This window comes from Anser cygnoides, chromosome 17 (genome assembly GCF_040182565.1).
Source record: "Anser cygnoides isolate HZ-2024a breed goose chromosome 17, Taihu_goose_T2T_genome, whole genome shotgun sequence".
Lineage (NCBI taxonomy): Eukaryota > Metazoa > Chordata > Aves > Anseriformes > Anatidae > Anser > Anser cygnoides.
The window spans coordinates 139,952-164,763 of record NC_089889.1 but is presented as its reverse complement, the minus strand read 5'-3'; the positions used below and the strand labels follow the sequence as shown (position 1 = coordinate 164,763).

Below are 24,812 nucleotides of genomic sequence, written 5' to 3'. Positions count from 1 at the left end.
ACTAGTTTCACAGTATCATAATGCAGAGAAATTAGGTGTACCAGAATTGGTACGGAGCTTCACACTTACTTCATGCTAATGTGGAGAAATATCTTTGCCAATATGGCTGTAACACTTAGGATGAGCAGTGCCGTGAGACTATATATTGTCCACTCTGAAAAAGAAAAATGAAAACAAAAAGCAGGAGAAAGGAGAGAGGAGAGAGGAGGAGGAGGAGAGGGAATGAAGAGGAGAGAGAGAGGAGAGGAGAGGAGAGGAGAGGAGAGGAGAGGAGAGGAGAGGAGAGGAGAGGAGAGGAGAGGAGAGGAGAGGAGAGGAGAGGAGAGGAGAGGAGAGGAGAGGAGAGGAGAGGAGAGGAGAGGAGAGGAGAGGAGAGGAGAGGAGAGGAGAGGAGAGGAGAGGAGAGGAGAGGAGAGGAGAGGAGAGGAGAGGAGAGGAGAGGAGAGGAGAGGAGAGGAGAGGAGAGGAGAGGAGAGGAGAGGAGAGGAGAGGAGAGGAGAGGAGAGGAGAGGAGAGGAGAGGAGAGGAGAGGAGAGGAGAGGAGAGGAGAGGAGAGGAGAGGAGAGGAGAGGAGAGGAGAGGAGAGGACTCTCAGTGCATTCATTTACTTACAATTTTTAAAGTAGGTATACTGCAGAAAAGAAACACATAGCCTTTGTATGCTTTATTCAAAGCTGTAATTTGAAGACACGTTAAGCCTTTAGGAAACAACTGGCAGAAACTGTGTAACTCAGTCTGGGGTGTTTTTTCCTATGGAGGACTAATCCCTGTAAAAAAGCAAAACTGCAAAAATCCAAAGCATATACCAATAAAATTTTCTAATATACCTATGAAAGTAAACAAAACTCACTCAGAGGAAATATTAAAAAGCAGACTAAGAATATACTAGAATATATGCTGCCAGTAGTAACTCTAATGTTTGTAAGCAGGTGGCCTAGTTTTCTATCAGTAATTATGAAAATAATCACTGTTTATTTTTTCCTTTCTAGAATCTACTGAGACAGTTGATCAGTACTTGTGCTCTCCTATTTTATTACCTTATGCTGAAGGCTCTTGGGCATTGTATTTCGCATTCCAGTTTAGTTGTCTTTTTTGGTACCATCAGGTCAAGCAGGACTTGAATAGCTTGACGCAGTGTAACATCTGAACTACTTAAAAGACTGAGATTGGAAGGGAACATATTTTTAAATTATTAGATCACTTGTTCATTCTGACTCCCATAGTCTCCAACCCATGCTGCATGCAGGAATGTCAGGAGTTACACTTATATCAGTATATAATTTGTCTAATTTGGGTATTGCAGCTAATGTGCAGTCACATTTTTAGACTTCAGGAATGAAGACATAGCTTCAGGATTACAGAACTATTAGAGTGTGCATAGAGAGACCAAAGTCTAACTCCATCAATATGTAAAAGCAGGTGCCCAAGGTAGTTTAAAGATAAATGAGACCAATAATGATATTCCGGTCTTCAGTTATTTGCAACTTAACAATCTCCTGAATGAAGGGATGTCTTGGAAAATGAGCTCAAGACACATAACAGTTCTCAGTGACATCTCTTGAAAGATGAACCTGCTTCACTTTTGCCTAGCCCTCTCTGTAGTTTTGCTCTGGCTTTTGTGAATTGGGATAAATGGGCTGCACTTAGCATTCAGGCTAATTCCAGACTCTGTAAACGCTTGCGCTTTTTTTCAGCACCTTTTGCCACCCCTACAGTATGCCCTGGTCACTGAAACCGATTCTAGCAAGCAGGCTGCTTTCACTTGCCATTTGGTTTTACTACTTACACAAAGTAACAAATCAAAGTAAATAAATATCTTTCTGATATGCTTTCATTCTCAAAGACTCGTTTTCACATTATTTCTAAATGATTTATGCTGAGAAGTCAGTTTTGAAAAGCAGTGAGATCAGCGCAATTAGTGATTATTAGACTACATGAAAATTCTTCTTCAGGCATCTATTAGTAAGAGGCACAGTGGATCAGATAAAATGGGGGAGGAGGCAAAAGTGATAATGATTCTAGATTGTGCCAGAACAAAATTTTCCTGTTTTCACATTTTCCTTGTAATATTACCAGGCATGGAGCTACTAGGATGACTTGGGCTGGTTGTGATGACATAAAGTATCTTTGATGACCGAGCTGCATTGATGCTGAGATTTGCATGTTCATGTATCTTCTCTGAAAGGGTCTGATTCATTGTAATCTTGTTTTGATGCACACTGTCCTTCACAGCTGAAAACAAAACAGTGTGATTATATAAACAGCTTCTTAACAGATGTAATTGGGCATTACTTTGTGCTTGTAAACAGGCATATGCTTCCCTCTGGTTTACTTAGAGAACTCCAATAATCATATTATGTCTGATGCCAGAAAAATTGTGTGCTTCACCAAGTTAGGGTTCTCAGAATTTTTCTGCAAGTTAATTGTTCGTCATAAGAGTAGGTACAACTCAAGGACTGAAATGTTTTCTCCTGATCTCCTGAGGACTTTATAGCTGAGTAGAATAGATTATTGGAAAGAGCTGAGATGAACCAAAGATGCAGATGGACTACCATTTTTTTCCCCAGCTTCTTTTCCATTTTCCAACCTGTTTTGACAGGCAGGTATGTGTAGGATTGACTTTTTGAAAATGTAAATTTTGATATTTATGATACAGATGACTGGAGTATTCCAAATTGAGAGAAATTTTAGCAGAAGCTTTTACTTACTGAACAGTGGCAACAAGATGGATTAAAAACTTGTGGATGTGAGGTTTAAATTATTTTTTTTCTTTTTTTTCTTTTTTTTTTTTTGCCACTTCAGAAATCTCCTGTGCAAATTACATGCTTTAATAACATATTGAAATGTAGAAAGAGCAAAGTTAGCTTCTTACCTCTATACCTGATAGCAAATCCTTGGGCTTGATTGATTTCATCTGAGAAAAAATACAAAATAACAAAATCCAAAGAGATGTTGAAGGTGTGGGGAGGACGGTTCTTGCCATTAAAACGAGCTAGAACATGATAGGTATAGCCATCCAGTAATTCCACCATATCTGTAGCATCTTTGATTTCAAAAAGGACAAAGCTGAAGTGGATTTGAGATGCTCCTGGGACTTGTATGGTCCAGTAACATCCTCTGCCTGTGCCATATGTATCGGGAAAATCTGGGGAATAGATCACAGCTGTAGCAGAAGTGTAATTCCCTCCACAGGCACCAATAAGGGCTGTGAAGAACAAAGAGGAGAGCAAGAAAAATAAAAAAAGAGAAACTAGTGCAGGTTATACATTATTTATGCACAACTTTAGTACTCTTATAAGATTCTAACACTCATGTGACTTTATGGAACATACTTGCTACCCCAAAAAAGATGGCTCTCAGACTCACATTATTGCTTGGGATACATTCATCCTGGCTCCTTACTCTGAGACCTAAGTATCAATATGGAATATTGCAACTATCCTTTGTCCTTGTATGGTCCTTTTCCCACACCCCTACAGGACTGGGATCAAAGCTAAATCACTGATTCAGGGACTTCCCCATTTCTATCAGACAGATAGGTAGATTAGTAACTCTCAGTGTTGACTCATTTAAATCCTTTCCCAGCTTTAATGAAAAAAAAATAAATAAGTCTTCACAGGATAGCCGAGGTTGGACAGGGCCTCTGGAGACGAGTTCAATTCCCCTGTTCAAAAGAAGGTCAAAGGAGAGCACTTTGTCCAGTTGTGTTTTGAGTCTCCAAGGCTACAGATTGGCAACCTCTCTGGGCAACTTTTTCCACTGTTACCCTCAAGAAAAAGAAGATTTTCTTTATGTTTAAATGAAATTTCCTATATTTCAGTTTGTGTCCATTGCCTTGTCTATGCACTAGATACCACTTAGAAGAGTGTGGCTTCATCTTTACACCTTCCCATCAGGTATTTATACACATTAACTCCTACCCCAAGCCCCAAAGACTTCTTTTCTCAAGGCCAAATGATCTCCCCATATGAATGATGCTCTAATTCCTTAATAATTTCTTTGACCTTTTATATGTATTTTTAAGCATTCTCTCTCCTGATCTTGTCTAACTAAAGTTTGACCATACCTTCACTAAGTAACATGAACAAGTGCCTGTTATGACATTTAAGCAAAAATCTTTTCAATTTGTTGCTAGTGTTATCTTGAGAGTCAAACAAGTATGTGCCCAGTGACTTTTTATATTCCTTAACAACTGTCCAGATTCCCAGTGCAAACTTATTCATCAATGAATCTAGAGAAACTCTAATGCCAACCGACTTGATGCATATATATGTAGTATATCAGTACAGCTGTATATATATTGTGTATTTAAGGGATATATATATATATATAAAATATAACATATATATAACATATATACATTATATATGTAATATATATTACATAATAATTTATTTCATGACCAAATTGTTTGGATCAGAGTTATCACTCCCCCATATCATAGCCTGAAGTTCTGAAGGATCAAAATAGAATTCCCTCTGAAAGCCTAATTGAAGTCCTGTAATAGTGGTCTGTGAGAAAGGAAATACAGGAACTGAAGTGTTTTGATGTGTCTCAGTTTTCACAGGCCTCTCAGAAAGAGCTTTGATAAATACAAATTAAAAGGGAGTTGGGGGAATGAGCAAAAGTAGAACATGTATGCTGGAAAATAAAGTGAAAACACTTCACTTTTTTCTGGAGCAAGGCCTGATCATAACAACAAACCTTACACTTCAGTGCTGCACTATGAAAGACCCCATAGAGAAACTGAAAGAATATGAAAGAAGAATTGAAAGAATGTGAAAGATCCCACAGAGATACAAAGCCCCATAGAGAATCTGTGTTTGGCACTTACTCCAAGCTAAGAGAGCTGGTGATTTAATTGAGTAGACAGAATTGCTTGAATAGATTGAATTGATAGAATTGAAATTTGACAATGAGATATCATTTGCAAATAGCTTATAGGCATTGTTATATTTGGCTGTGCTGTTTGTAACTACCGAACCAGAAGGCATTCTTCAAACCAGCAATATTAACTATGAATGCTAATGACTAATGCTCCACAAAGCACAGCATTCCCCATATGGAATGAAAATGCTTTCCCTCTCTCAGTTCATTCTGGTTCATACCAGAAAATATATAACTGGTTCATACCAGTTCATTCATTTCTGGTTCATACCAGAAAAGACAATGCAGGTGCTCAGGGTAACACCTTGCTGAGCCCTTGGCCATTCCAGAAAAGAAAAACTATGAAGGATACCTCTAACCATGACAAATCTGGGAGGCCAAGAGCAGAAGGAAACAAAGGATATAGCAGTATGAACCTACGTGCTACTACAATATTGAAAGCAATATACAACTCCAATACTTCTTTTCATATCTTGGGGAGAAGTTGGAAGTGAGGGAGTAGAATGACTAATTCCTGCTCTAAGTGAAACATCTTTCTGTCCTGCTAGATGGAAACCAGAGTTTTAGAGTGAGGAGGTGGAAAGTTGTGTATTCAGAGGCTGGAAAATCATGCTGCTTTTAGTGACAGAAAACTTATAACTTGACTTTAAAGGTAGCTAGAGGTAGCTAACACCAAAGGCAGTTGAGATCTGAGAAGCAGTGATGTATCAGTACATACTGTGGACTGTTCTAGTACCCCCAACTAAACCGGAAGCCTGTACAGCAGCCAGACAACCAAGTACTCACACTGTCAACCAGTTACATTATACAGCTGGTGCTGGTATGTTTACTGAAAGGTGTAGTAGAAAGGAGGATTTCATAATATAAGAAATGATGAAATCAGTGGTGATCATAACAGCAACCTAACTTGTTTGTACTTTTGCTGTACACACCTCCCAATCTCAATTGTATTACACTGCTTTGTATTATGTAACAAGGTTATAGCAAGTCTTGTCTGGAAAGGAAAACCAAAGTGTTTTCATAAAAATAAGTTGATTTTGATGGAAATTTTATTTGAGGTGTGTCACTTGATTACATATCTGCTCTCTGGTAAGATCAGTTCTGAAGAAGTCTTGTTGTGACATGCTGTTTGTGATAGCTGAGGCAGCACCACTTCTGGGGAAGTAAGAGACACTGGACCATGAGTCAGTTGCCCGAGCAAGCATCATTTCTTGGAAGATCTGTTTCACATTATTAATGGAAATGAATTTTATATGTAAGTGGAAAGCAGCTTTATTTTACACTGAATTTAGGTGCTTTGCTGTTTTCTGTGCAACAGTTCTCATTGCCTTTAAGCCCTTTCCCCTCATTTGTTCAGCATTTGAAGCCTGTCCTTTGGGAAAACCCCAGCCTGTTTCAATACTTACTGTCAAAAAGAATGACTCTGCCATCCCCACCACAAGGCTGAGTATGGTCTCCAAAGCAAACACTGTTGCATTCCGTACTGGCTGCCTCCCCGTATCTCCAGTAGTCAGGATTATTGCCACAGAAACAGGCATAACCTGATTCCATGCCTGCAAACTTTGACAACAAAGATGCATAAGGAAGGGAGGGATATTTAAAGGAGCAACACCAGGAGGCTGTATGAGCAAGAAAGCTGGCAGCAGATTATGTATGCTTTGGAGAAGTATGTTAAGTCAGCAGTCAGAGGTCCCATCACAAACTCTATTTGTTTGATCTGTTAGAATCCTACTTAAAACTAGAAAGAAAGCTGGAATGAAGCACAACTAGGGCACCCTGTCAATCACAACTGCATAAGCAAACATACTTTCTTCTGGTATCCAAGTTATTATTAATTGGTTGCTTGCCCAAATTGCTCTGGATGCAGAGAGAGAGCTAGGTCTCTGGGAGTGGGAGTGAAACATTAGACCATTTTAACATTTAAAAATGGAAGAGAAGGAAGAAAAGAAAGAAAGGAAGGAAGGAGGGAAGGAAGGAAGGAAGGAAGAGAGAGAGAGAAAGAGAGAGAAAGAGAGAGAAAGAGAAAGAGAAAGAGAAAGAGAAAAGAGAAAGAGAAAGAGAAAGAGAAAGAGAAAGAGAAAGAGAAAGAGAAAGAGAAAGAGAAAGAGAAAGAGAAAAGAGAAAGAGAAAAGAGAAAGAGAAAGAGAAAGAGAAAGAGAAAGAGAAAGAGAAAGAGAGAGAGAGAGAAGAGAGAGAGAGAAAGAAAGAAAGAAAAAGAAAAAGAAAGAAAGAAAGAAAGAAAGAAAGAAAGAGAAAGAAAAAGAAAAAGAAAAAGAAAGAAAGAAAGAGAAAGAAAGAAAGAAAAAGAAAAAGAAAGAAAAAGAAAGAAAGAGAAAGAAAGAAAAAGAAAGAAAGAAAGAAAAAAAAAAGAAAGAAAGAAAGAAAGAAAAAGAAAGAAAGAAAGAAAGAAAGAAAGAAAGAAAGAAAGAAAGAAAGAAAGAAAGAAAAAGAAAGAAAGAAAGAAAGAAAGAAAGAAAGAAAGAAAGAAAGAAAGAAAGAAAGAAAGAAAGAAAGAAAGAAAGAAAGAAAGAAAGAAAGAAAGAAAAGAAAGAAAGAAAGAAAGAAAGAAAGGCAACAGAGGGCTCTAGGCATAAATGTTTTGTCTTTGAAAACATTTTGTAAATGTACATCAAATAAATCACCTTAAATTGTTGACTTCGGCAGGAACTAATGCATGTTTGGATAGTAAGTTTATTGGAGGTCTCGCTGGTGCCAGTCAAAGGTGGTGGCTCTCCATGGTCTTTGTAACACCCTAGATTCCCTGGCACTGGCAAAAATAACAGACAACAGTCATTCTAAAGGTTTTCCTAAATACACCCAAGACACAGACCACTTTATCTACCACTTTGTTACTAAGCAATTCCTGTTACTCTAAGCTAGATCCTTGCCTTGTTTTACAAATACGCCCAGGGATAAATGACAGGTGATGAAACAGCCTCACATCTACTTAGCAATAAACCTATAATAAAATACTCTGCAATATGTAAGCTGTAGGAGTACAGACAAGATAACCGTCTGGTTCATTTCTCGTAATAGAAACAATGGGGGGGTGGGGGGTACTAAGTGGGTTCAGAAGTTTTGTGTTTGGGTTTTTTACCTTTTTTTTTTCTTTCAACTAGGATCATGTACATTATAACAATGTAAATTAAACAATGTTTTCCATCAGATCTTCAAAATAGTTACATTCTAAAAAATTTCTAAACACAGTATTTGAGAAAGGAAAACTAAATTGTTTTAGGATGGAGTTTGGTAAGTTTTATGGGAGGGGCTGTATATTTACATGAGAGATTCCTAATATATAAAACTAAAAATCTGATATGAATTCTCAGTATTTTATAGTATGTATGTAGAGATTTACTATGAGCAAAGCTGCTTAAAAACATAAAACAAACAAAAACAACAACAAAATAGCACATCTATTTATACTGTTTTGATACAATGTTTTGAGGCTCTTTGATCACACTAGGCAGTCATAAAGAGAGATTTTCCCCTTCAGTGCATGATTTGTCTTCTATTTTTCTTTTATTATTGCACTTTTCATCAAAACACTGGAATTTAGCTACTACTACTAGAGACAGTATGTGTGGTCCAATAGACTGCTGTGTTAATGGCATAACATTATCCCCTAATTGTCATGTCTGCTAAAATACTTGGAATTAATAGAAATAGAAATTAGAAATAATAGAAATATATAAATAGAGATAGAGGTAGAAATAATAAATAGAAAGAAATAGAAATAGAAATATAGAAATAGAAATAGAAATAGAAATAGAAATAGAAATAGAAATAGAAATAGAAATAACGGAAATGGAAATAGAAATTAATATACAATTCATTTGGAAGGGACCCACATCTAGTCCAACTTCCTGACCACTTCAAGGCTAACCAACAATGAAAACATATTATTGAGGGCATTGTCCAAATGCTTCTTGAACACTGACAGGCATGGGGCATCAACCACCTCACCAGGAAGCCTGTTCCAGTGTTGGACCACCCTCGCGGTAAATAAATGTTTCCTGATGTCCAGTCTGAGCCTCCTCTGGCACAGCTTTGTGCTATTCCCTCACGTCCTGTCATCGGTCACCAGGGAGCAAAGACCGACACCTCCCTCTCCATTCCCCTGCTCAGGAATTTGTAGCACAACGAGGTGATCTCTCAGCCTTCTTTTCTCCAGATTAGACAACCAGGGATCTTTGGCCTCTCCTCATAGGGCATGCCCTCCAGCCCCTTTTATCAGCTTTGTTGCCCTCCTCTGGATACTTTTAAGGACCTTAACATCCTGTTTATATTGTGGAGACCTGAACTGTATTCAAGCTGAGGCTGCACCAAGGCTAAACATAGTGGAAGAATCATCTCTTTTGACTGTCTGCGTATCACCAAGTTCTACAGTCAGGGCTTTTTTTGCCCTTGCCAGATTGACAAGGATTATTATCATCCAGCTAACCACTACAACTTTGTATGGTGTGTGATGTGATCATAGAATCGTAAGAGAGTTTTCCTTAGTTATGATGCCTCTGACCTCTCTCTTGCTAACAGCTTGCAGCACAGTACTGTTTCGGGTTCTGACTTATTTATAGTTTTGTTGTTGTTTTTTTTTTTTCCAGGAAAGGGAATACCCAGGTTTTGGTTTTGTAGCCTCTGATGTTTGATAGCACATGGATTAGGTGTTTTGTGGCTCCTTTTGAATTAGCCATTTCTTAAACAGGTGGCCATTTCCTCCATCAGATAACCTGTGTTTTAGTAAACTGACTGCTTCTGCATTACTGTATTTTCACATAAATACAGTAAGAATGGAATGGCAATCCTGAAAGTATCTTTTCATTGGATTCTGGAAGTCCCATTTCTGACTTTTCTCATACATGTCTATGTGCAACAGGCATTGAAATAATGGCCTAAATTCAGACCTTTCTATTTGTCTAATTCTAATAAAGATGTTCTCTTCCCTATTCTTTTGGTTTAGCATATACTGAGCTTGTGAACTGGTGTCAGCCTACCATTAATATCTGAATCATCTTGACATCTGGAACAGCAACAGGTCTGAGAACTTCGTCCCAGACTTAGACTATGTTGCTCATGGCAGTTTCCTCATTGTGAAGAAGACAGTTAATATAACCGGTAGTGACCAGCAACTATAGTGGTGTGCATATGCTTATACTCTTAAAGAGGATGATTATAGTATTATAAAGAAGAATGAAAGAAATTATGAAGGTGGGAAGAAAAAAAATAAAGTTTTTTTTTAATAATTAGATAATTGTGCTTCAAATGTTGTTGACAAAGTATTTTTTTTTCTAAGAATGATACAATTTCAACAGTAAATGCTTGCATATATTTATATCTTGGATATGTCTTGCGGCAATATGCTTGTAAGTACTGTTAATTCAAGTTACAGCCTGATTTAACATACCTTTGGAAATTTTCATTTGCAGCCCCACCCCAGCTGAGTACAAACAGACAGGTAACTCTCAAAAAGCTCAGTCTTCCATACAGAACATGACTTCACTGCCCAGAAAATGCTTCCTAGTCACCAGTCTAGTGCATTTTCCTAGGAGACCTGGGATTTTCAAAACCACATAGTAAATTTTTTTTTTTTGGGGGGGGAAAAGGAGCTTTATTGGTGAGAATCTTCATCCATGTCTCCAGAGGATCAATTCTCCCATGATCTCCATGCTAAGAAAACAGACTCAGCCATTTGAAAACTTCATATATTGCATACCAGTTGGGTAACATCTTAAAGCTAATCAGCCTCTTTAGTGTTCCAGTGGTATTTTAACTTTTTCATGTTTAGCTAACAAAATTAGTGTCATGGGATTTGATATAAACAGTCATTCACGGAAAAGCATTAATCTAGCCCAATACTGAAGAGCAGGTTCCAAGCAAATGCATAGTTCTTCAAATTACTTAGACAGGGAGCTGAATATGACCAAGAGTGTAGTGGGCAGCAAAGAAGGTCTGCAGCATCCTGGTCAGTATTAAGATGAGCACAGCCAGAGACCAAGAAAAGTGATTTTTCTTCTACTCAGCACTTTTTAGGACCACATCTAGACTACTGTGTCCAGTTTGGGGCCCACCAGTACAAGAAACGTTTTGGTTGACTGGAACAAGTTCAGCAGAGAGCCAAGATGCTCAGAGAGCTGGAGCACTCACCCTGTGACAGGAGGCTGAGGGAGTGGGACTCGTTCATTCTGCAATCTGAAATGTTCAGACTGGATATAAAGAATATCTATGAGGACAGTCACCACTGGAACAGGAGCCCAGAGAGACCATGCAGTCTATGTTTGGAGGTTGCAAGGAAGTTGTCAAGATCTGACTAGCTAAACTTGGTCTAACCTGTTCAATTGAACAGCTTGGTGTAATCTTAGAGCTGGTTCTACTTTCAGCAGGGGACTGGACTAGATGATGTACTAACGCCCCTTCCAACCTATGGTATCTCACAATCCTATGTGTATGTATTAAATATAAATCAATGGAGAATCAAAATGTTTCTTAATAAGTAGCAACTGAATAATTAGTCTGACCTTCAAAAATTTCCAGCATTATCTTTTGCCTTAATTTGGTCTTACTGTTTAGCTTACTAAAGAAGCTTGACAAAAATGTGTTAGTCAATGTACTGTGATTAATAGTCATGCTGATCAGTGATGTCTTACTGTTACATTGCCTTCTCCTGTTTGTATCTAGTTCTCCTGTGCTTAAAAGGTCACTTCTTTTGTGCAAGTATGCTGTTTTTCTTTTATGCAGTACCTGACACAATGAGGTCCTGACAAACACCAGAGCTTCTGGATGCTACATGTTAAGACACATATTAAAACATATAAAATTAATGATTTTGAACTCAAAGCCATGTTTCAGATGTGTTTATCCAGTGGCCTGAAGATCCTCCTAGTGAAATGGTAGTATATGCCAGAATACTCTCTCAATATGTAGATCTTGTGTGAGATACTCCTTTGTTCTTGTGTTAAAATGTATATATCAGTCTTACCAAGTGATCAGTACAGCTCTGTACAACTACCCTGGCTCTTCCATTTAACACTTTATCAAATTTATTATATGACACACGTGCACACAGGAAATAAGCTTACAGTAATGAAATCTTTTTGTAGTAAGAGACACATGTGGGCCATAAACACCGAGGTGCAATTCAGCAAGACAGTGAGCCTTACTTACTTTTACCTTTAGTGTGCGTATGCTCGTATTTGAATTTCAGTCTAACCTCGTTGGAAAAGAGACCAAAAAAGCCAGGAATAGCTGCAGCGTTGAAAATAAACCATCTAAATCATTCAGACATAGCTATGCATTGAATAGTTCATATAAGATACACATGTTCTCTGAGGACTCATGGCTGCCTTTTTGCCTTTTATTTTGTTTATATCGACTCCATCAGACAAGACATTAAGAAAAGGAGAGGAGAGGAAGAAAAAGAAAGTCTAAGCTCCTAGTGGGGCAACCACCGTCTTTTGCATTTATGACCATCCATTCTCAGCTAACATTGCTAAATTCTATACAGTGTGTTTACATGTGCATAATACATTTCTGAATTAAGCATTTCATGTTAAATATTAGTGAACAAGACATATGATACAATCACTGTCTATGAAAATGTCTTAACCGTAGATTCCTAATTGTTACAGTGAATCACTGTATGCAAATGTCTCTAGATAATAAAGAAGCTTCATATTGTTGGCATTGTACTGGTATTATGTAGATATAGCTTATAGGTACATTATACTCCAGATACTTGTATTTTCTAGTAGTAAACATAATCATGTAAAAGAAGCTTATATGAGACAATTTTTTACTTTCTAAAATTTTCAAATGGGCTTTTTTTACACAACTGCTTTTTTACTCTATCATAAGACCCAGTTTTGTTTTATGTACTCCACAAGTTAGTTTTGATGGTCCTATGATTTATCATCATGCCTACTGAAAACAGAAAATATGGTAAAGAATAAAAGTTTTTTTGACTTACACAACTTCATTAACCATAAGGTTTGTATTAAGACTTGGAAGGACTTGCAATGTACAGTTTGCTCTAAGTTGCTGTAATTCCTTTCTCTAGTATCCTGTTTCAGTGCAGTGCTTGAAGCAGCTGCTGCTGGTCAAAAGGACATTTTGTAAATATAAGTCTGGATTATCTTTGCAAGTAAATGTCCAAATTTAAATCCCCAGTTCCCCACCACAGAGAAAATGATTGAGGCTTGTTTTAAAAGGATTCTTTGTGTAGAACAAATGAAGTGGAGAGAATTTGCCTTCCAGCTTTTTTACTGGTGTCATATCCAGAGATTTTGCAAAATCTGTGGTCTTTAAAGAAATGCAAATTCTTTAATTTGAGACCTAAACAAATGTATTAATTATAAGGACCATGCCTCTTAGATAGGCCTTTGTAACTTAGAAAATGATAGTAAGATGTCCTCTGAACAATGAGCATCTGAGTGTCAAACAATTTTGTGTTACTTAAATTAGATTCCTTAATCTGCATTTAAGTCTAGGTAAAAGTCATCTGACAGGGTCACACTTACATATATGTTTGCCTAACTTGAAGATATGAATCATTTGCTCACATTCACAAAAAGAAAAAAAACTGTGGACAAAATAATAATAATAAAAAAAATCACTTTAGATCTATTTTGCTTTGTTTGGTTTTGTTTCCTTAACTTCAAGTAAGAAATGTACTTCTTTCACTCAGAAGTATTCCTACAGAAAGACAACTTATCTGATACTTAACAGTATACACATAAATGATCTCTTAGAAGTAGAGCACAGAGAGCAAGTAAAGGCATTAATGATTAGACTCAATAAAACGTTAAGTTATGGTTGCTAATATTTAGGCATATGTTAAAAATGCCATTCTTAGGCATTTATCCTGGAGCCTTCAGGAATGAAAATTTGGGAATATATTGACATGAACCATGGAAAAAGAAATCGATTTTGGACAAGTTAAGTAATATAGTATATTAATAATAATAAATTCTGGAAGGAATGTTCAGGTGAATAGCTTGTGAATTATCTGTTTAAAAAAAAAAAAAGAGAAAAAAGGAACAAAGTTGTGTTTCTGGATTAACAGCAATTCTAAGTATATGCACCTGAAAAAAACAGAATTCTAGTATAACTAACAAGTAGCCATCTTTTCCCTGTGTCACTCATACTGTCCTTATTTCTTTCCAACAATTCTGTTTGTGGTCTGTTACACACATTAAACTAATGCCATTCATTTTACAAATGACTTGCAAATGATGGAGACATATGTATCCTTTTGAAAAGTTCATTAATCATTTCCTATTAATTTTTCTCCTCTAGACTTTACTAAATGAATGGCCTATTTCTATGGGTTCAGAAAACTAGCAGTACTTCATAAGTTTTGAGTGATTCTCTGTCTTGTATTTTAATGTAAATAATATAAGCCAGTAATTCTGAGAGGAGATAAAGAACATAGCAATGGAGGGACAACTATACAGTAACCTTGTCATTAACTCTAGAGATGTTAAAAATACTGCTTAGTTTGCAAATGAAAATAAGCTGACTGGTCTTGGAAAATCACTACCCACTGCTGTATAACTGCCAGTCTCTGTTGAGCAGAGATGTGGGCCTAAAATAATTACGTGGTTCTCTTACTTCGGCAGGATGGAATCTCACAGTATTTCCAATATATTCCATCCTCATGCTCTGCAATGTAGCACCACGGGCTGACATCTCCATCGGGGTTCCTGGGAGAGAAAAACTGAGAAAGTGAGTGAAAAATCAAATGTTTTCAAAGACTGTATTAAATATATTAAACCTGAGTTTCACCGCTGTTTTTTGTTCTAATGCCTACTGAATATTTAACCTGTTGAACTTACATGCCAGCAAAAATGAAAAAGCCAACAGGATGTTCAAATAACTTTGGTTATTATAGTATGCAGCAAGCATAAAAGGCTAGTGATGTCTAAAATATAACTTTTTTTTTCTTTAACTCTGAAAGGTGCAGAGCTATTTCTGGACAGTACTGACAGAGAGGAAGATTTTGAGCACCATGTCCTGTGTACAGGTTCCTTAGACTCCTAAACTTGATTTCTGCCTCAGTACAAAGTAGTCCAGAAGCCATCTTTCTGTGTATAAGGACAAAAACATTTATCTGATAAAGTTCTGAGGAAGACTGAGGTCTGAGGAAGTTCTGAGGAAGACTGAGGCAGGTGATCTCCATGGGTGACTCTCTGCTGAAAAGTATGGAGGCACACATCTGCCAACCTGACCTCTTGTCTAGAGAGGCTTGTTGCCTGACAGGGGCTTGGATAAGAGTCATCATGGAAAGGATGCCAAAGCTTGTCCATGAGTCAGACTATTACCCTCTTCTGCTTTTCCATGTGGGTGCTAATAACACCAAAGGTAAGTCAGAAAACATCAAGCAGGACTTTAGAGATCTGGGCATGGTGGTTAAGGGTCTGGGAGCCCAGGTCATTTTTTCCTCAATACTTCCAGTGAGGACGAAGGATGGGAAGAGGTCGAGACAGATATTCCAAGTTAACTGGATGCACCACTGGTGTTGGCAACAGGGATTTGGCTTCTACAGCCATGGAACCCTGCTTGGAGATCAAGAACTGATGGGGAGAGATGGGCTCCACCTCACTAGGAGGGGCATGCGTGTCTTTGCTAACAGGTTGGCCAATCTGGTAAGGAGGGCTTTAAACTAGAAAAGATGGGGGAAGGGGAGAATTACAGGGATGGGATAGGCAGCAATAAGTGGCTCAAGTCAGGATGTCTCCAGTGGGTGCATGCAGCCAGGGAAGTGAGTGCAGGACATGACTATGAAGGATCCTCTTGCACCCCTTCTGGGAAACCTGTAGGCTTGATCACCTCCCTGAAATGCTTGTATAGCAATGCACATAGCTTGGGGAATAAACAGGACGGATTGGAGATCTGTGTGAAATTGCAAGGCTACAATCTCACTGCAATTATAGAAACGTGGTGGGATAGCTCACGACTGGAATGCTGTCATGGAGGGCTACGTGCTTTTTAGGAAAGACAGGCCAGGAAGACAAGGTGGTGCAGTTTCAGTTTATGTGAGAGAGCAACTGGAATGAATCAAGCTCTGCCTAGGGGTGGATGAAGAGCAAGTTGAGAGCTTATGAGTAAGGATTAAAGGGCAGGATACCATGGCTGATACTGTTGTAGGAGTTCGCCACAGACCAGCTCATCAGGAAGAGGAAGTAGATGAAGCCTTCTACAGACAGCTGGAAGTAGCCTCAAAATCACAGGCCCTGGTTCTCATGGGGGATTTCAACCACCCGGATATCTGCTGGAAAGACTATACAGCTACGCACAAACAGTCCAGGAGTTCCTGCAGAGCACTGATGATAACTTTTTGACACAGGTAGTCGAGCAGCAAACAAGGAGAGGTGTGCTGCTGGATCTTGTGTTTACAAACAGAGAAGGACTGGTTGGAGATGTGAAGGTTGGGGGCAGTCTTGGCTGTAGTGACCATGAGATGGTGGAGTTCAGGATGCTGTGAAGAGGAAGCAGGGCAAGAAGTAGGATTGCAACCTTGGACTTCAGGAGAGCCAGCGTTGGCCTCTTCAGGAACCTACTTGGAGGAATCCCATGGGTTAGGGCCCCAGAAGGAAAGAGGGCCCAAGAGAGCTGGTCAGTATACAAGCATCACTTCCTCCAAGGTCAAGATCTATGTATTCCTATGAGCAAAATGCAAGCAAAGGGGGCAGAAGACCTGCTTGGATGAGTAAGGAGCTTCTGGAAGGACTCAAATGGAAGAAGGAAGTATATAGAATGTGGAAAAGAGGACAGGCCACTTGGGAAGAATATAGGGATACTGACAGAAGATGCAGGGATGTGACAAGGAAGGCCAAGGCCCATTTGGAGTTAAATCTGGCAAGGAGTGTCAAGGACAACAAGAAGGGCTTTTTCAAATATATCAATAGCAGAAGGAAGACTAAGGAAAATGTGGGCCCACTGCTTAATGGGGTGGGAGCCCTGACGACAAAGGATACAGAAAAGGCAGAATTACTGAATGCCTTCTTTGCTTGCGTCTTCACTGCTAAGACAAGCCCTCAGGAATCTCTTACCCTAGAGAGAAGAGAGGAACTCTGAAGAAAGGAGGACTTTCCCTTGGTCAAAGAGGATCAGGTCAGAGGTCTCTTAAGCAAACTTGACACCCACAAATCCATGGGCCCAGGTGGGATGCATCCACGAGTACTGAGGGAGTTGGCAGATGTTATTGCTAGCCCACTCTCCATCATCTTTTAAAGGTCATGTACAACAGGAGAGGTGCCTGAGGACTGAAAGAAAGCCCATTTCACCCCTGTCTTCAAAAAGGGCAAGAAGGGAGACCCAGGAAATTACAGTCAGCCTCACTTCCATCCCTGGAAAGGTGATGTAATCACTCATCCTGGAGGTCATCTCCAAGCACATGGAGGTGAAGAAGGTCATCAGGAGTAGTCACCACGGGTTCATGACCAACCATGACTAAGCCTGACCAACCTGATAGCCTTCTATGATGGAATGACTAGCTGGGTGGATGAGGGGAGAGCAGTGGATGTTGTCAACCCTGATTTCAATAAGGCTTTTGACACTGTCTCCCATAACATCCACATAGGCAAGCTCAGGAAGTGTGGGATGGATGAGTGCACAGTGAGGTGGACTGAGAATTGGCTGGATGGCAGAGCTCAGAGGGTTGTGATCAGTGGTGCTGAGTCTAGTTGAAGGCATGTAGCTAGTGGTGTCCCCCAGGGGTCCATACTGGGTCCAGTCCTGTTCAATTTATTCATCAATGACCTTGATGATGGAATAGAGTGCACCTTCAGCAAGTTTGCGGATGACACAAAACTGGGAGGAGTGGCTGATAACCCAGAGGGCTGTGCTGCCATTCAGAGGGACCTGGACAGGCTGGAGAGTTGGCAATGAGAAACCTCATGAAGTTCAACAAAGGCAATTGCAGGGTCCCGCACCTAGGGCAGAATAACCCCATGTACCAGTACAGGCTGGGAGCTGACCTGCTGGAAGGCAACCCTACAGAGAAAGACCTAGGAGTCCTGGTGGACAGCAGGTTAACCCTGAGCCAGCACTGTGCCCTTGTGGCCAAGAAGGCCAATGGTATCCTGGGGTGCATTAGGAAGAGTGTTGCCAGCAAGTCAAGGGAGGTTATCCTGCCCCTCTACTCAGCCCTGGCAAGGGCACACCTGGAGTATTGTGTCCAGTTGTGGGCTCCCCAGTACAAGAGAGACATGGAGCTCCTGGAGCGAGTCCAGTGGAGGGCTACAAAGATGATTAGGGGACTGGAGCATCTCTCATACGAGGAGAGGCTGGGAGATGTGGGCCTGTTTAGCTTGGAGAAGAGAAGACTGAGAGGGGATCTTATCCACATGTACAAATATCTGAAGGGAGGGTGCCAAGAGGATGGGGCTGGACTCTTTTCAGTGGTGCCCCGTGGACAAGAGGCAATCAGCACAAACTGAAGCATAGGAGGTTCCGGCTCACTATGAGGGGGCACTTCTTTACTGTAAGGGTGACAGAGCACTGGGACTGGTTGCCCAGAGAGGTTGTGGAGTCTCCTTCTTTGGAGACTTCCAAAAAATGTAGTCTCCATCCACCTCGACGTGATCCTGTGCAATGGGCACTAGGTGACCCTGCTTGGCAGGGGATTTGGACCAGATGATCTCTAGAGGTCCCTTCCAACCTCAACCGTTCTGTGATTCTGTGATTCTGTGATTCTGTGATGAGAATTGTTACGTCTTTGGTCTTGTTGGACTAATGGAAGCTGTGAAGATGGCATGTTTTTGGTGGAAGGACTCACATACCAATACAATACTAGACAGCTTGATGGGTTTACTTGTTTTCCAGGCTATTTTCTAAAGAGAATGCTCAATTTCTATGGAGTTTCTCTTGTGGGAGGTGTATTTTTCTTTACTCCAGTAAGAAGATGAAGTGATTCAGAAGAGAGTCAATTCAGAAATTGGCAATAATGCTTTCTCCTCCTATGGCTGAAAACAGAGTCCACAGGCACAACACATTGAAGAGTATTATACTGAAGCACCGATGAAACCAACGTAAAAGATCCTGAGTAAGTCTCTTTCCTCCCTAAACTTCACCAATGTTATTCAATAAGAAATCTCCTCCTAGGTTATCAAATGCCACTGACTTCTTTCATCAATGTGCTCATCTGTCTGCTGCATATCAAGCAGCAGGCAGACCTCTTTTCTGCTGATCTTTTCTGTTCTTTATTCTTCTTAGTTACTCCCTGTTAACTGGCTGACTGTCTCTGCCATATTTTCTTGAATGGCTAGTTCTGATGAAATACAGAAAAACTACACAGGACCCTGTGTTTGTGACATACCAATTGTGCTGAACACCTGCAAAATTCATTGTGCCTCAGTTACCCTGAATTATATAATTCACAGTGAGATGATTTCAACATGAAGGTGGTAAGTATGTAAGCTCTTCCCTAGAAAAGCCCATGACTTGCTAAACAAAGGCATCTTCTGGGAGAACTGAGATGTGATTTGAATCTTTTCATGAAGAAGACATTACAGCTTTTCTTGCTATGTCCTTGATAAATGCTTCAGTTCTGAATCTCTTGGTTTAAACGTCTCTGACTCCATATGCATCCTAGATGAGCTGATGATTATCACTGTTTAAAGGGATATAAAAAGAATGTATCTATCAGGTTATCAGGTTCTTCGCCACCTATTTCCACAGCAAGTGCAGGTGGGAGTAAAGACTTAACTGGTCAGTCTTGCAAAGGCAGAAGTGCTATTTGGACATGCGCAACATCAGAAAGCTATATGTTGCAGGCTGAATGCTGAAGAGCCTGCAGAATCTAAATATCTCTGAACTTAGGGGGTATACTAGTTTTTAGCATCGTGAATTCTTATTTGGCTCCTAAATCCTGAAGTTCTTATTTAGGTTTCATTCTGAATTATATCCATAGTTATGGAGGACTTCTCTAGAATGCAATGAAATAAGAGTGGATTTGCCACGGTTTGAAAAGGTATTGTAACCTCTGACAGTTGAACTTTTAATGTCTAATACAAGCTCTAAGTCACTGAACAGCTTGTGCTGATAATTTTTAGTGACTATATAACTTTCTCTAATGCAAAACTCTTGAGACATATTGTATAACAGAACCACGTTTGTATGTGAGGACAAAAACTAAAATGTTCCAGAGACTCACTAATGCCTTTTTACTACTTACTTGGATCAGGGTTTGTTTGTTTGTTTGTTTGTTTGTTTGTTTTTTAATTATCTCTACCTTATCTTTAGTCTTTCTCCATTGCGCCAAATTACAGATTGGATATATGATATGGACTGTGGGTGAGAGCTGGGTTGAAAAATATTATTCTACTAATGGTGCTTGTATGCTCAACCAAAGATCCAGGGTACTAATTACAAAAGAAAACAAAATCTGTTAGATATTTATGGTTATGACATTCTTCACTATTTGACAGGAAGTTTTCTAATTTTGTGTCAGCTGTTTAAAGTAAAACTGGGTATATAAGCAACATTAGTAGCAATGAGATATTCCTTACCTGCAGTAGTTATGCTCTCCAAGCCCTCCCTCCCCATTGGGATATTTCAAAGTATTATATGGATGCTCAAAGGTCTCATTCCAAAAAAGACAAGGTTTCCCTGCGTATTGGGAGGTCTGGTTCTGAGTGCCACGATAGTCAGCCCCATTTGCTGTATAACATTCTGGGAAGAAATGGAAATGGAAAAAGAGAGAGAGAATGTATGTAGGCTTAGCGTTTGGTTGTTCTTCCCTTATCCTCCACCCCATCTCCAAGAATCCAGTTTCCTTTCAATTAACATGTTTCCTGCATTGTATAGGCAGCTAAAGATGTTGCTTGAGATCTACATTTTCTCTTAGAGTCAAACACCTATTGAAGGGATTATGATTTTATTATTTTTACTAAACAATGTATAAGATATCCTGGTTATGGCTGAAGAGTGACTAAGACAATTAAAATACATTTTCTGAGTGAGCAAATTACATTTTGTACTGTTTTCTCTGTGTTTTACTAGTTAGGCTGAATGTGTAACTTGTTAATTTTCCAAAAAGAAAAGTAGGTGATGTTTTCAGTCTGCCACTTATCAGCATATTGCCCAAATCTCATTCTAGTTTAACTAACTTTGTGAACACCTGTAGTTGATAAAGTGAAAGATTTTGTAGGCATGGATCTTGCAAACATATCCTGATTTAGAAAAATTCTTATGCATTTTTCCTCTGGACTGAATTTCAGTTGAAAGGGAGCTCCCTGTATACAATATAATCATCATACTCCTATCTGCCATAGAAGCATTTGCATTCAGATTAGAACTTACAAGTCAATATTCTTTTGCTTCACTCACATTTTCTCCTATTTATGATTGTTTTCCTAGCTTCCTAATATTCAGTAAGTTAGAAATCAAAGCAGAGAATGATTTTCTAGTCATGAAATACACTACCCACTTTTCAGCTGAACTACAAATCTCTTGCTGCATGGCTTTGCTCTGTCTTAATAATGACATCTTCTGATCAAATAAATATTCAAAAGCATGCATATTTTTACTTTCTACTAAAAATAAAACATTGTTGGACTGTTGCCCTGTAAGGGTGACTGACTACTGGAACAGGTTGCCCAGAGAGGCAGTGGATTCTTCCTCCTTGGAGATATTCAAAAAACATCCTGTGTCCAGGGAAATCTGCTTTAAGTGACCTTGCCTGAACCGAGGGTTTGGACAAAACGACCTCCAGAGGTCCCTTCCAACATCAACCATTCTGTGATTCTGTGATCACCTTCCAGAAGTAACCACTGTAAATAAGTCAATCCTATTTATAATTAATACTTGGTAACATTTGTCATCCATGCATTTATTTAAAACTAGTATTAAAATACAACATTCCATTATATAATAAAAATTGCTGTGTTACACTGCTGTAACCATTTCTTAGTACTGCGTAGCATTACTGGGGAAAGTCAGAAACACCTCTTACTAACTACAGGCTGGGCAACATTCTGTTTTATTTGATAGCATTCTCTCTTTTTATCTAATTCTCTCTCATGTAACAGCTACATATATATTCTACTCTATGGCCCTGAAGGAAAGGGAGAGTGTTCTGCTGTTGTACCAGCCCTGAAGTGCTGTCTGCTCATCTCAGGTGTCCTCGTCAGATGTCCCTTACAAAAGAGGGCTAGAAAGACCCTTAAAAATGTGGTTGCAAATGAAAGAGGAAGAAACTTATCTTAGTCATATTAATCTGTATGCTTTTATTTTTATTTTTTATTTTTCATTTAGAAATACTGTGGCAGAAGGGAAAATATATTATTAAAACCATGCCTTTGAAATCAGTTTAATTTGGGCTCACATATATCAAAATGGTGCAATTATAATGATTATTTCACAGTTCTGTTAAACAGAAAATGAAAGCTGATGTTTTTTGTGCCTTCAGTGTGCATTATCATGCCTAGGCAAGTTAGAATTTCTTTTAAATGAAGCTTTATTGCTGAGGATATACAGAAAACATGTATGCACAGCTATTAATGGATACTGATACCATCTCTGGATAGAAAGCTATCTAATCTAGCAAAACCAAGCTTCAGATTAATACTTATCCTTACTTTAATTTACCTGACCTCATCAGCCATGCAGGTGAACTACATACATTTACTTCAAAATGCAAACCTGTTTTCCAGTATTCAGGTCACCACAGACATTTTTATAAACACAAAAAAACTTTCGAAGTCACCACATTGTTGCTACTTTCTTCAATAATTCTTTTGCTTTGCAATAAATGTCAAAGTTTTTCTATGCCATAGAAAAATAAATAGCTGAAAAATATAAGCGGATGAATTTGACAGAAAAGGGAGGAAAACATAATCAAACTGGACAAACTAAATAATGTACAGTATAAACATGCAGTTGTGAGGAGTGATAAACACAGCCAGAAAAGATGTCTTCTTCAGTTTAGTGCTATTACTTTTTTTTTTTTTCTTTTCAAATCTCAACTAGAAGCAATATGTACTAACATATACTCAGAAATGTGAGGAATGCTACAATACCTGAATGTAATGTAGCACACAGGCTAAACTGAAGTTAACATCAGGCCATTTGAGGCTCTGCTAAGACTGGCCCATGCTTTAACTTGAAGTAGCAACTGCCTTTCATTTTCATGTTCAGCATTTTTTCTTATTTTTTTGAATGGCTTTCTTCAAACTTCATTGCACTAGTACTTTAAGGATATTGTATGGAAGGAAGAGTCAGAGCTTGCTTCATTCCCTTTAGCTATAGTGTTCTGTTCTCAAGATAACAGGTATCTGTAACAGTGCTTCCTTTGTTTCTTTGCCTGGCCAAGACATTTGGGGAAAATGAGCCAGCTGAGCTGTAGTGAAGCTCCCCTGCTTTTTTTGGCATTTTTGTTAGATGTGGAAAGGGGAATGAGTGAGATCCCATATAAAATGATCAATTAGCCCAGAATACCTGAAATTAAAACTTTATTTTAAATCATGGCATTTAGCAGTTGTTACCAAATGAAATACATACCTTTTTTTTTTTCTTAGAGGCAATCTGGTAGGAAATTTTCATTTATTTAATGACTGATAATAGTTATTTTGCCAAAGCACTGACATACAAATTTTTCAAGTAAGTATTGTCATTAAAAAAAAACAACAACAAAACAAGCAAACAAAAAAAACACCTCAGTCCTACTCTCTTTTACCTTAAACAATCATCTTTGAGATCTACTAAGATATACTTTGTGTGGTTTTCTATAAAATTCCTAGTAACGTTGCTCCAGATCCCTCAGCATATTCAGTATCTTGGCAGTAAATAGCTGAGTGCTTCCATTTAGCATACATAGCAATTTCTCTGTATGTTCTGCATGACAGCCAAGACACTACCTTAGAGATCTCACTATGAAATTAATATTCAGTGTATTAAAGGTGAGAAGTGAGTGTTTTACCTGCAGGCTGTACTTTCAAGACAAAAGGCCTAAGAGATTCTACAGGGGAGCAGGTTAGAAACTTTGTCCTTATTTTTGTCTCACACTACTGCTGCAATGATTCTGTGAAAAGACAGTCTTAAAAGGTCAGACAGATTTGTCTGCACAAAACTAATCCAAATGAAATCATCTAAATGAAACAGTCAGGAAAGAGTAGATTTAACAGTATTAGTAACAACAGTTGGGCTTACGCAAATTACCTGATTTATGTTTGGTAGATTATGATCATATAGAAAAAAGGGGCAACAAACAAACAAACAAACAACAACAACAAAAACAACAAACAGCAGGAAAGGACTGGAGTGTCATTGTGGTTAACAGATTTGTCACGATTCCTGCTCATGCACCCAAGGCTCAGTTTAAAACATCCTTCCAACCATAAACCTGTATTAAATCACCAGATTTTTTAGAAAGTACACAGAGAAAGCTGTGACAAGTCAAAGTTTGAAGTCTACAGACTTCTCGTATTTCTAAGATGCTAGTCAGCTGGGTTTCAGACAATATCTGAAGTAGAAGCTTGCGTCAAATCCATGATTAAAATCAAAGTGTCCATGATGATTTCACTCTATTAACTACCGAACGACCCTGTTGCGTCTACTGTATGGTGGAGAAGTCTGCAAACAGCAGTAAACAGAGACAGACCCATTGCAGAGGTTTTATTCATGAAAAGCTGAAAGGTTACAACAGGTCCTGTTCAGGATAATGCTTATGAGACTCAGTGAGAAAACATGGACTGCAGTGTGCTGTCAGGACTGTTTTTTTTCCAATACATCCGGTGCCATGATTGACAGAAAAATAACTTTTTTTAAATGAATACTGAGACTAGATAAGTACATTTTGAGTGGCAACTGCTAGAAACAAAAAGCAGAAAATAAGCCTGGGGATGGTTGTCCACCATGAGTGAATGCTCAGTGTGAGATACAGGTTCACAATTAGTTTTATTAGAGCCAGATCAACATTTGGAAGATCA

The 24,812-nt window shown here is 38.7% G+C and overlaps 1 protein-coding gene across 10 annotated transcripts in view; it reads right to left on the bottom strand.

The window, feature by feature from the left end:
• Positions 1 to 24,812, bottom strand: part of KREMEN1 (kringle containing transmembrane protein 1) — a 40,529-nt gene that overhangs the window by 9,190 nt on the left and 6,527 nt on the right. For 8 of the 10 annotated variants that reach the window (XR_010825484.1, XR_010825485.1, XM_066978791.1 and 5 more), the window contains exons 2-8: positions 20,394 to 20,556; positions 14,494 to 14,585; positions 7,530 to 7,654; positions 6,294 to 6,447; positions 2,873 to 3,205; positions 2,074 to 2,232; positions 70 to 154 (exon numbers count right to left, since the gene is read on the bottom strand). Coding sequence is in view for 6 of the 10 variants with exons in the window: in XM_066978791.1 (XP_066834892.1) it covers positions 70 to 154; positions 2,074 to 2,232; positions 2,873 to 3,205; positions 6,294 to 6,447; positions 7,530 to 7,654; positions 14,494 to 14,585; positions 20,394 to 20,556 (1,111 nt within the window). In the remaining 4 variants the exon portion in view is untranslated. Of the gene's footprint in view, positions 1 to 69; positions 155 to 612; positions 1,161 to 2,073; positions 2,233 to 2,872; positions 3,206 to 6,293; positions 6,448 to 7,529; positions 7,655 to 14,493; positions 14,586 to 20,393; positions 20,557 to 24,812 lie in introns of those variants that run through there. The other 2 variants (XR_010825486.1, XR_010825487.1) reach the window with 2 other exon arrangements.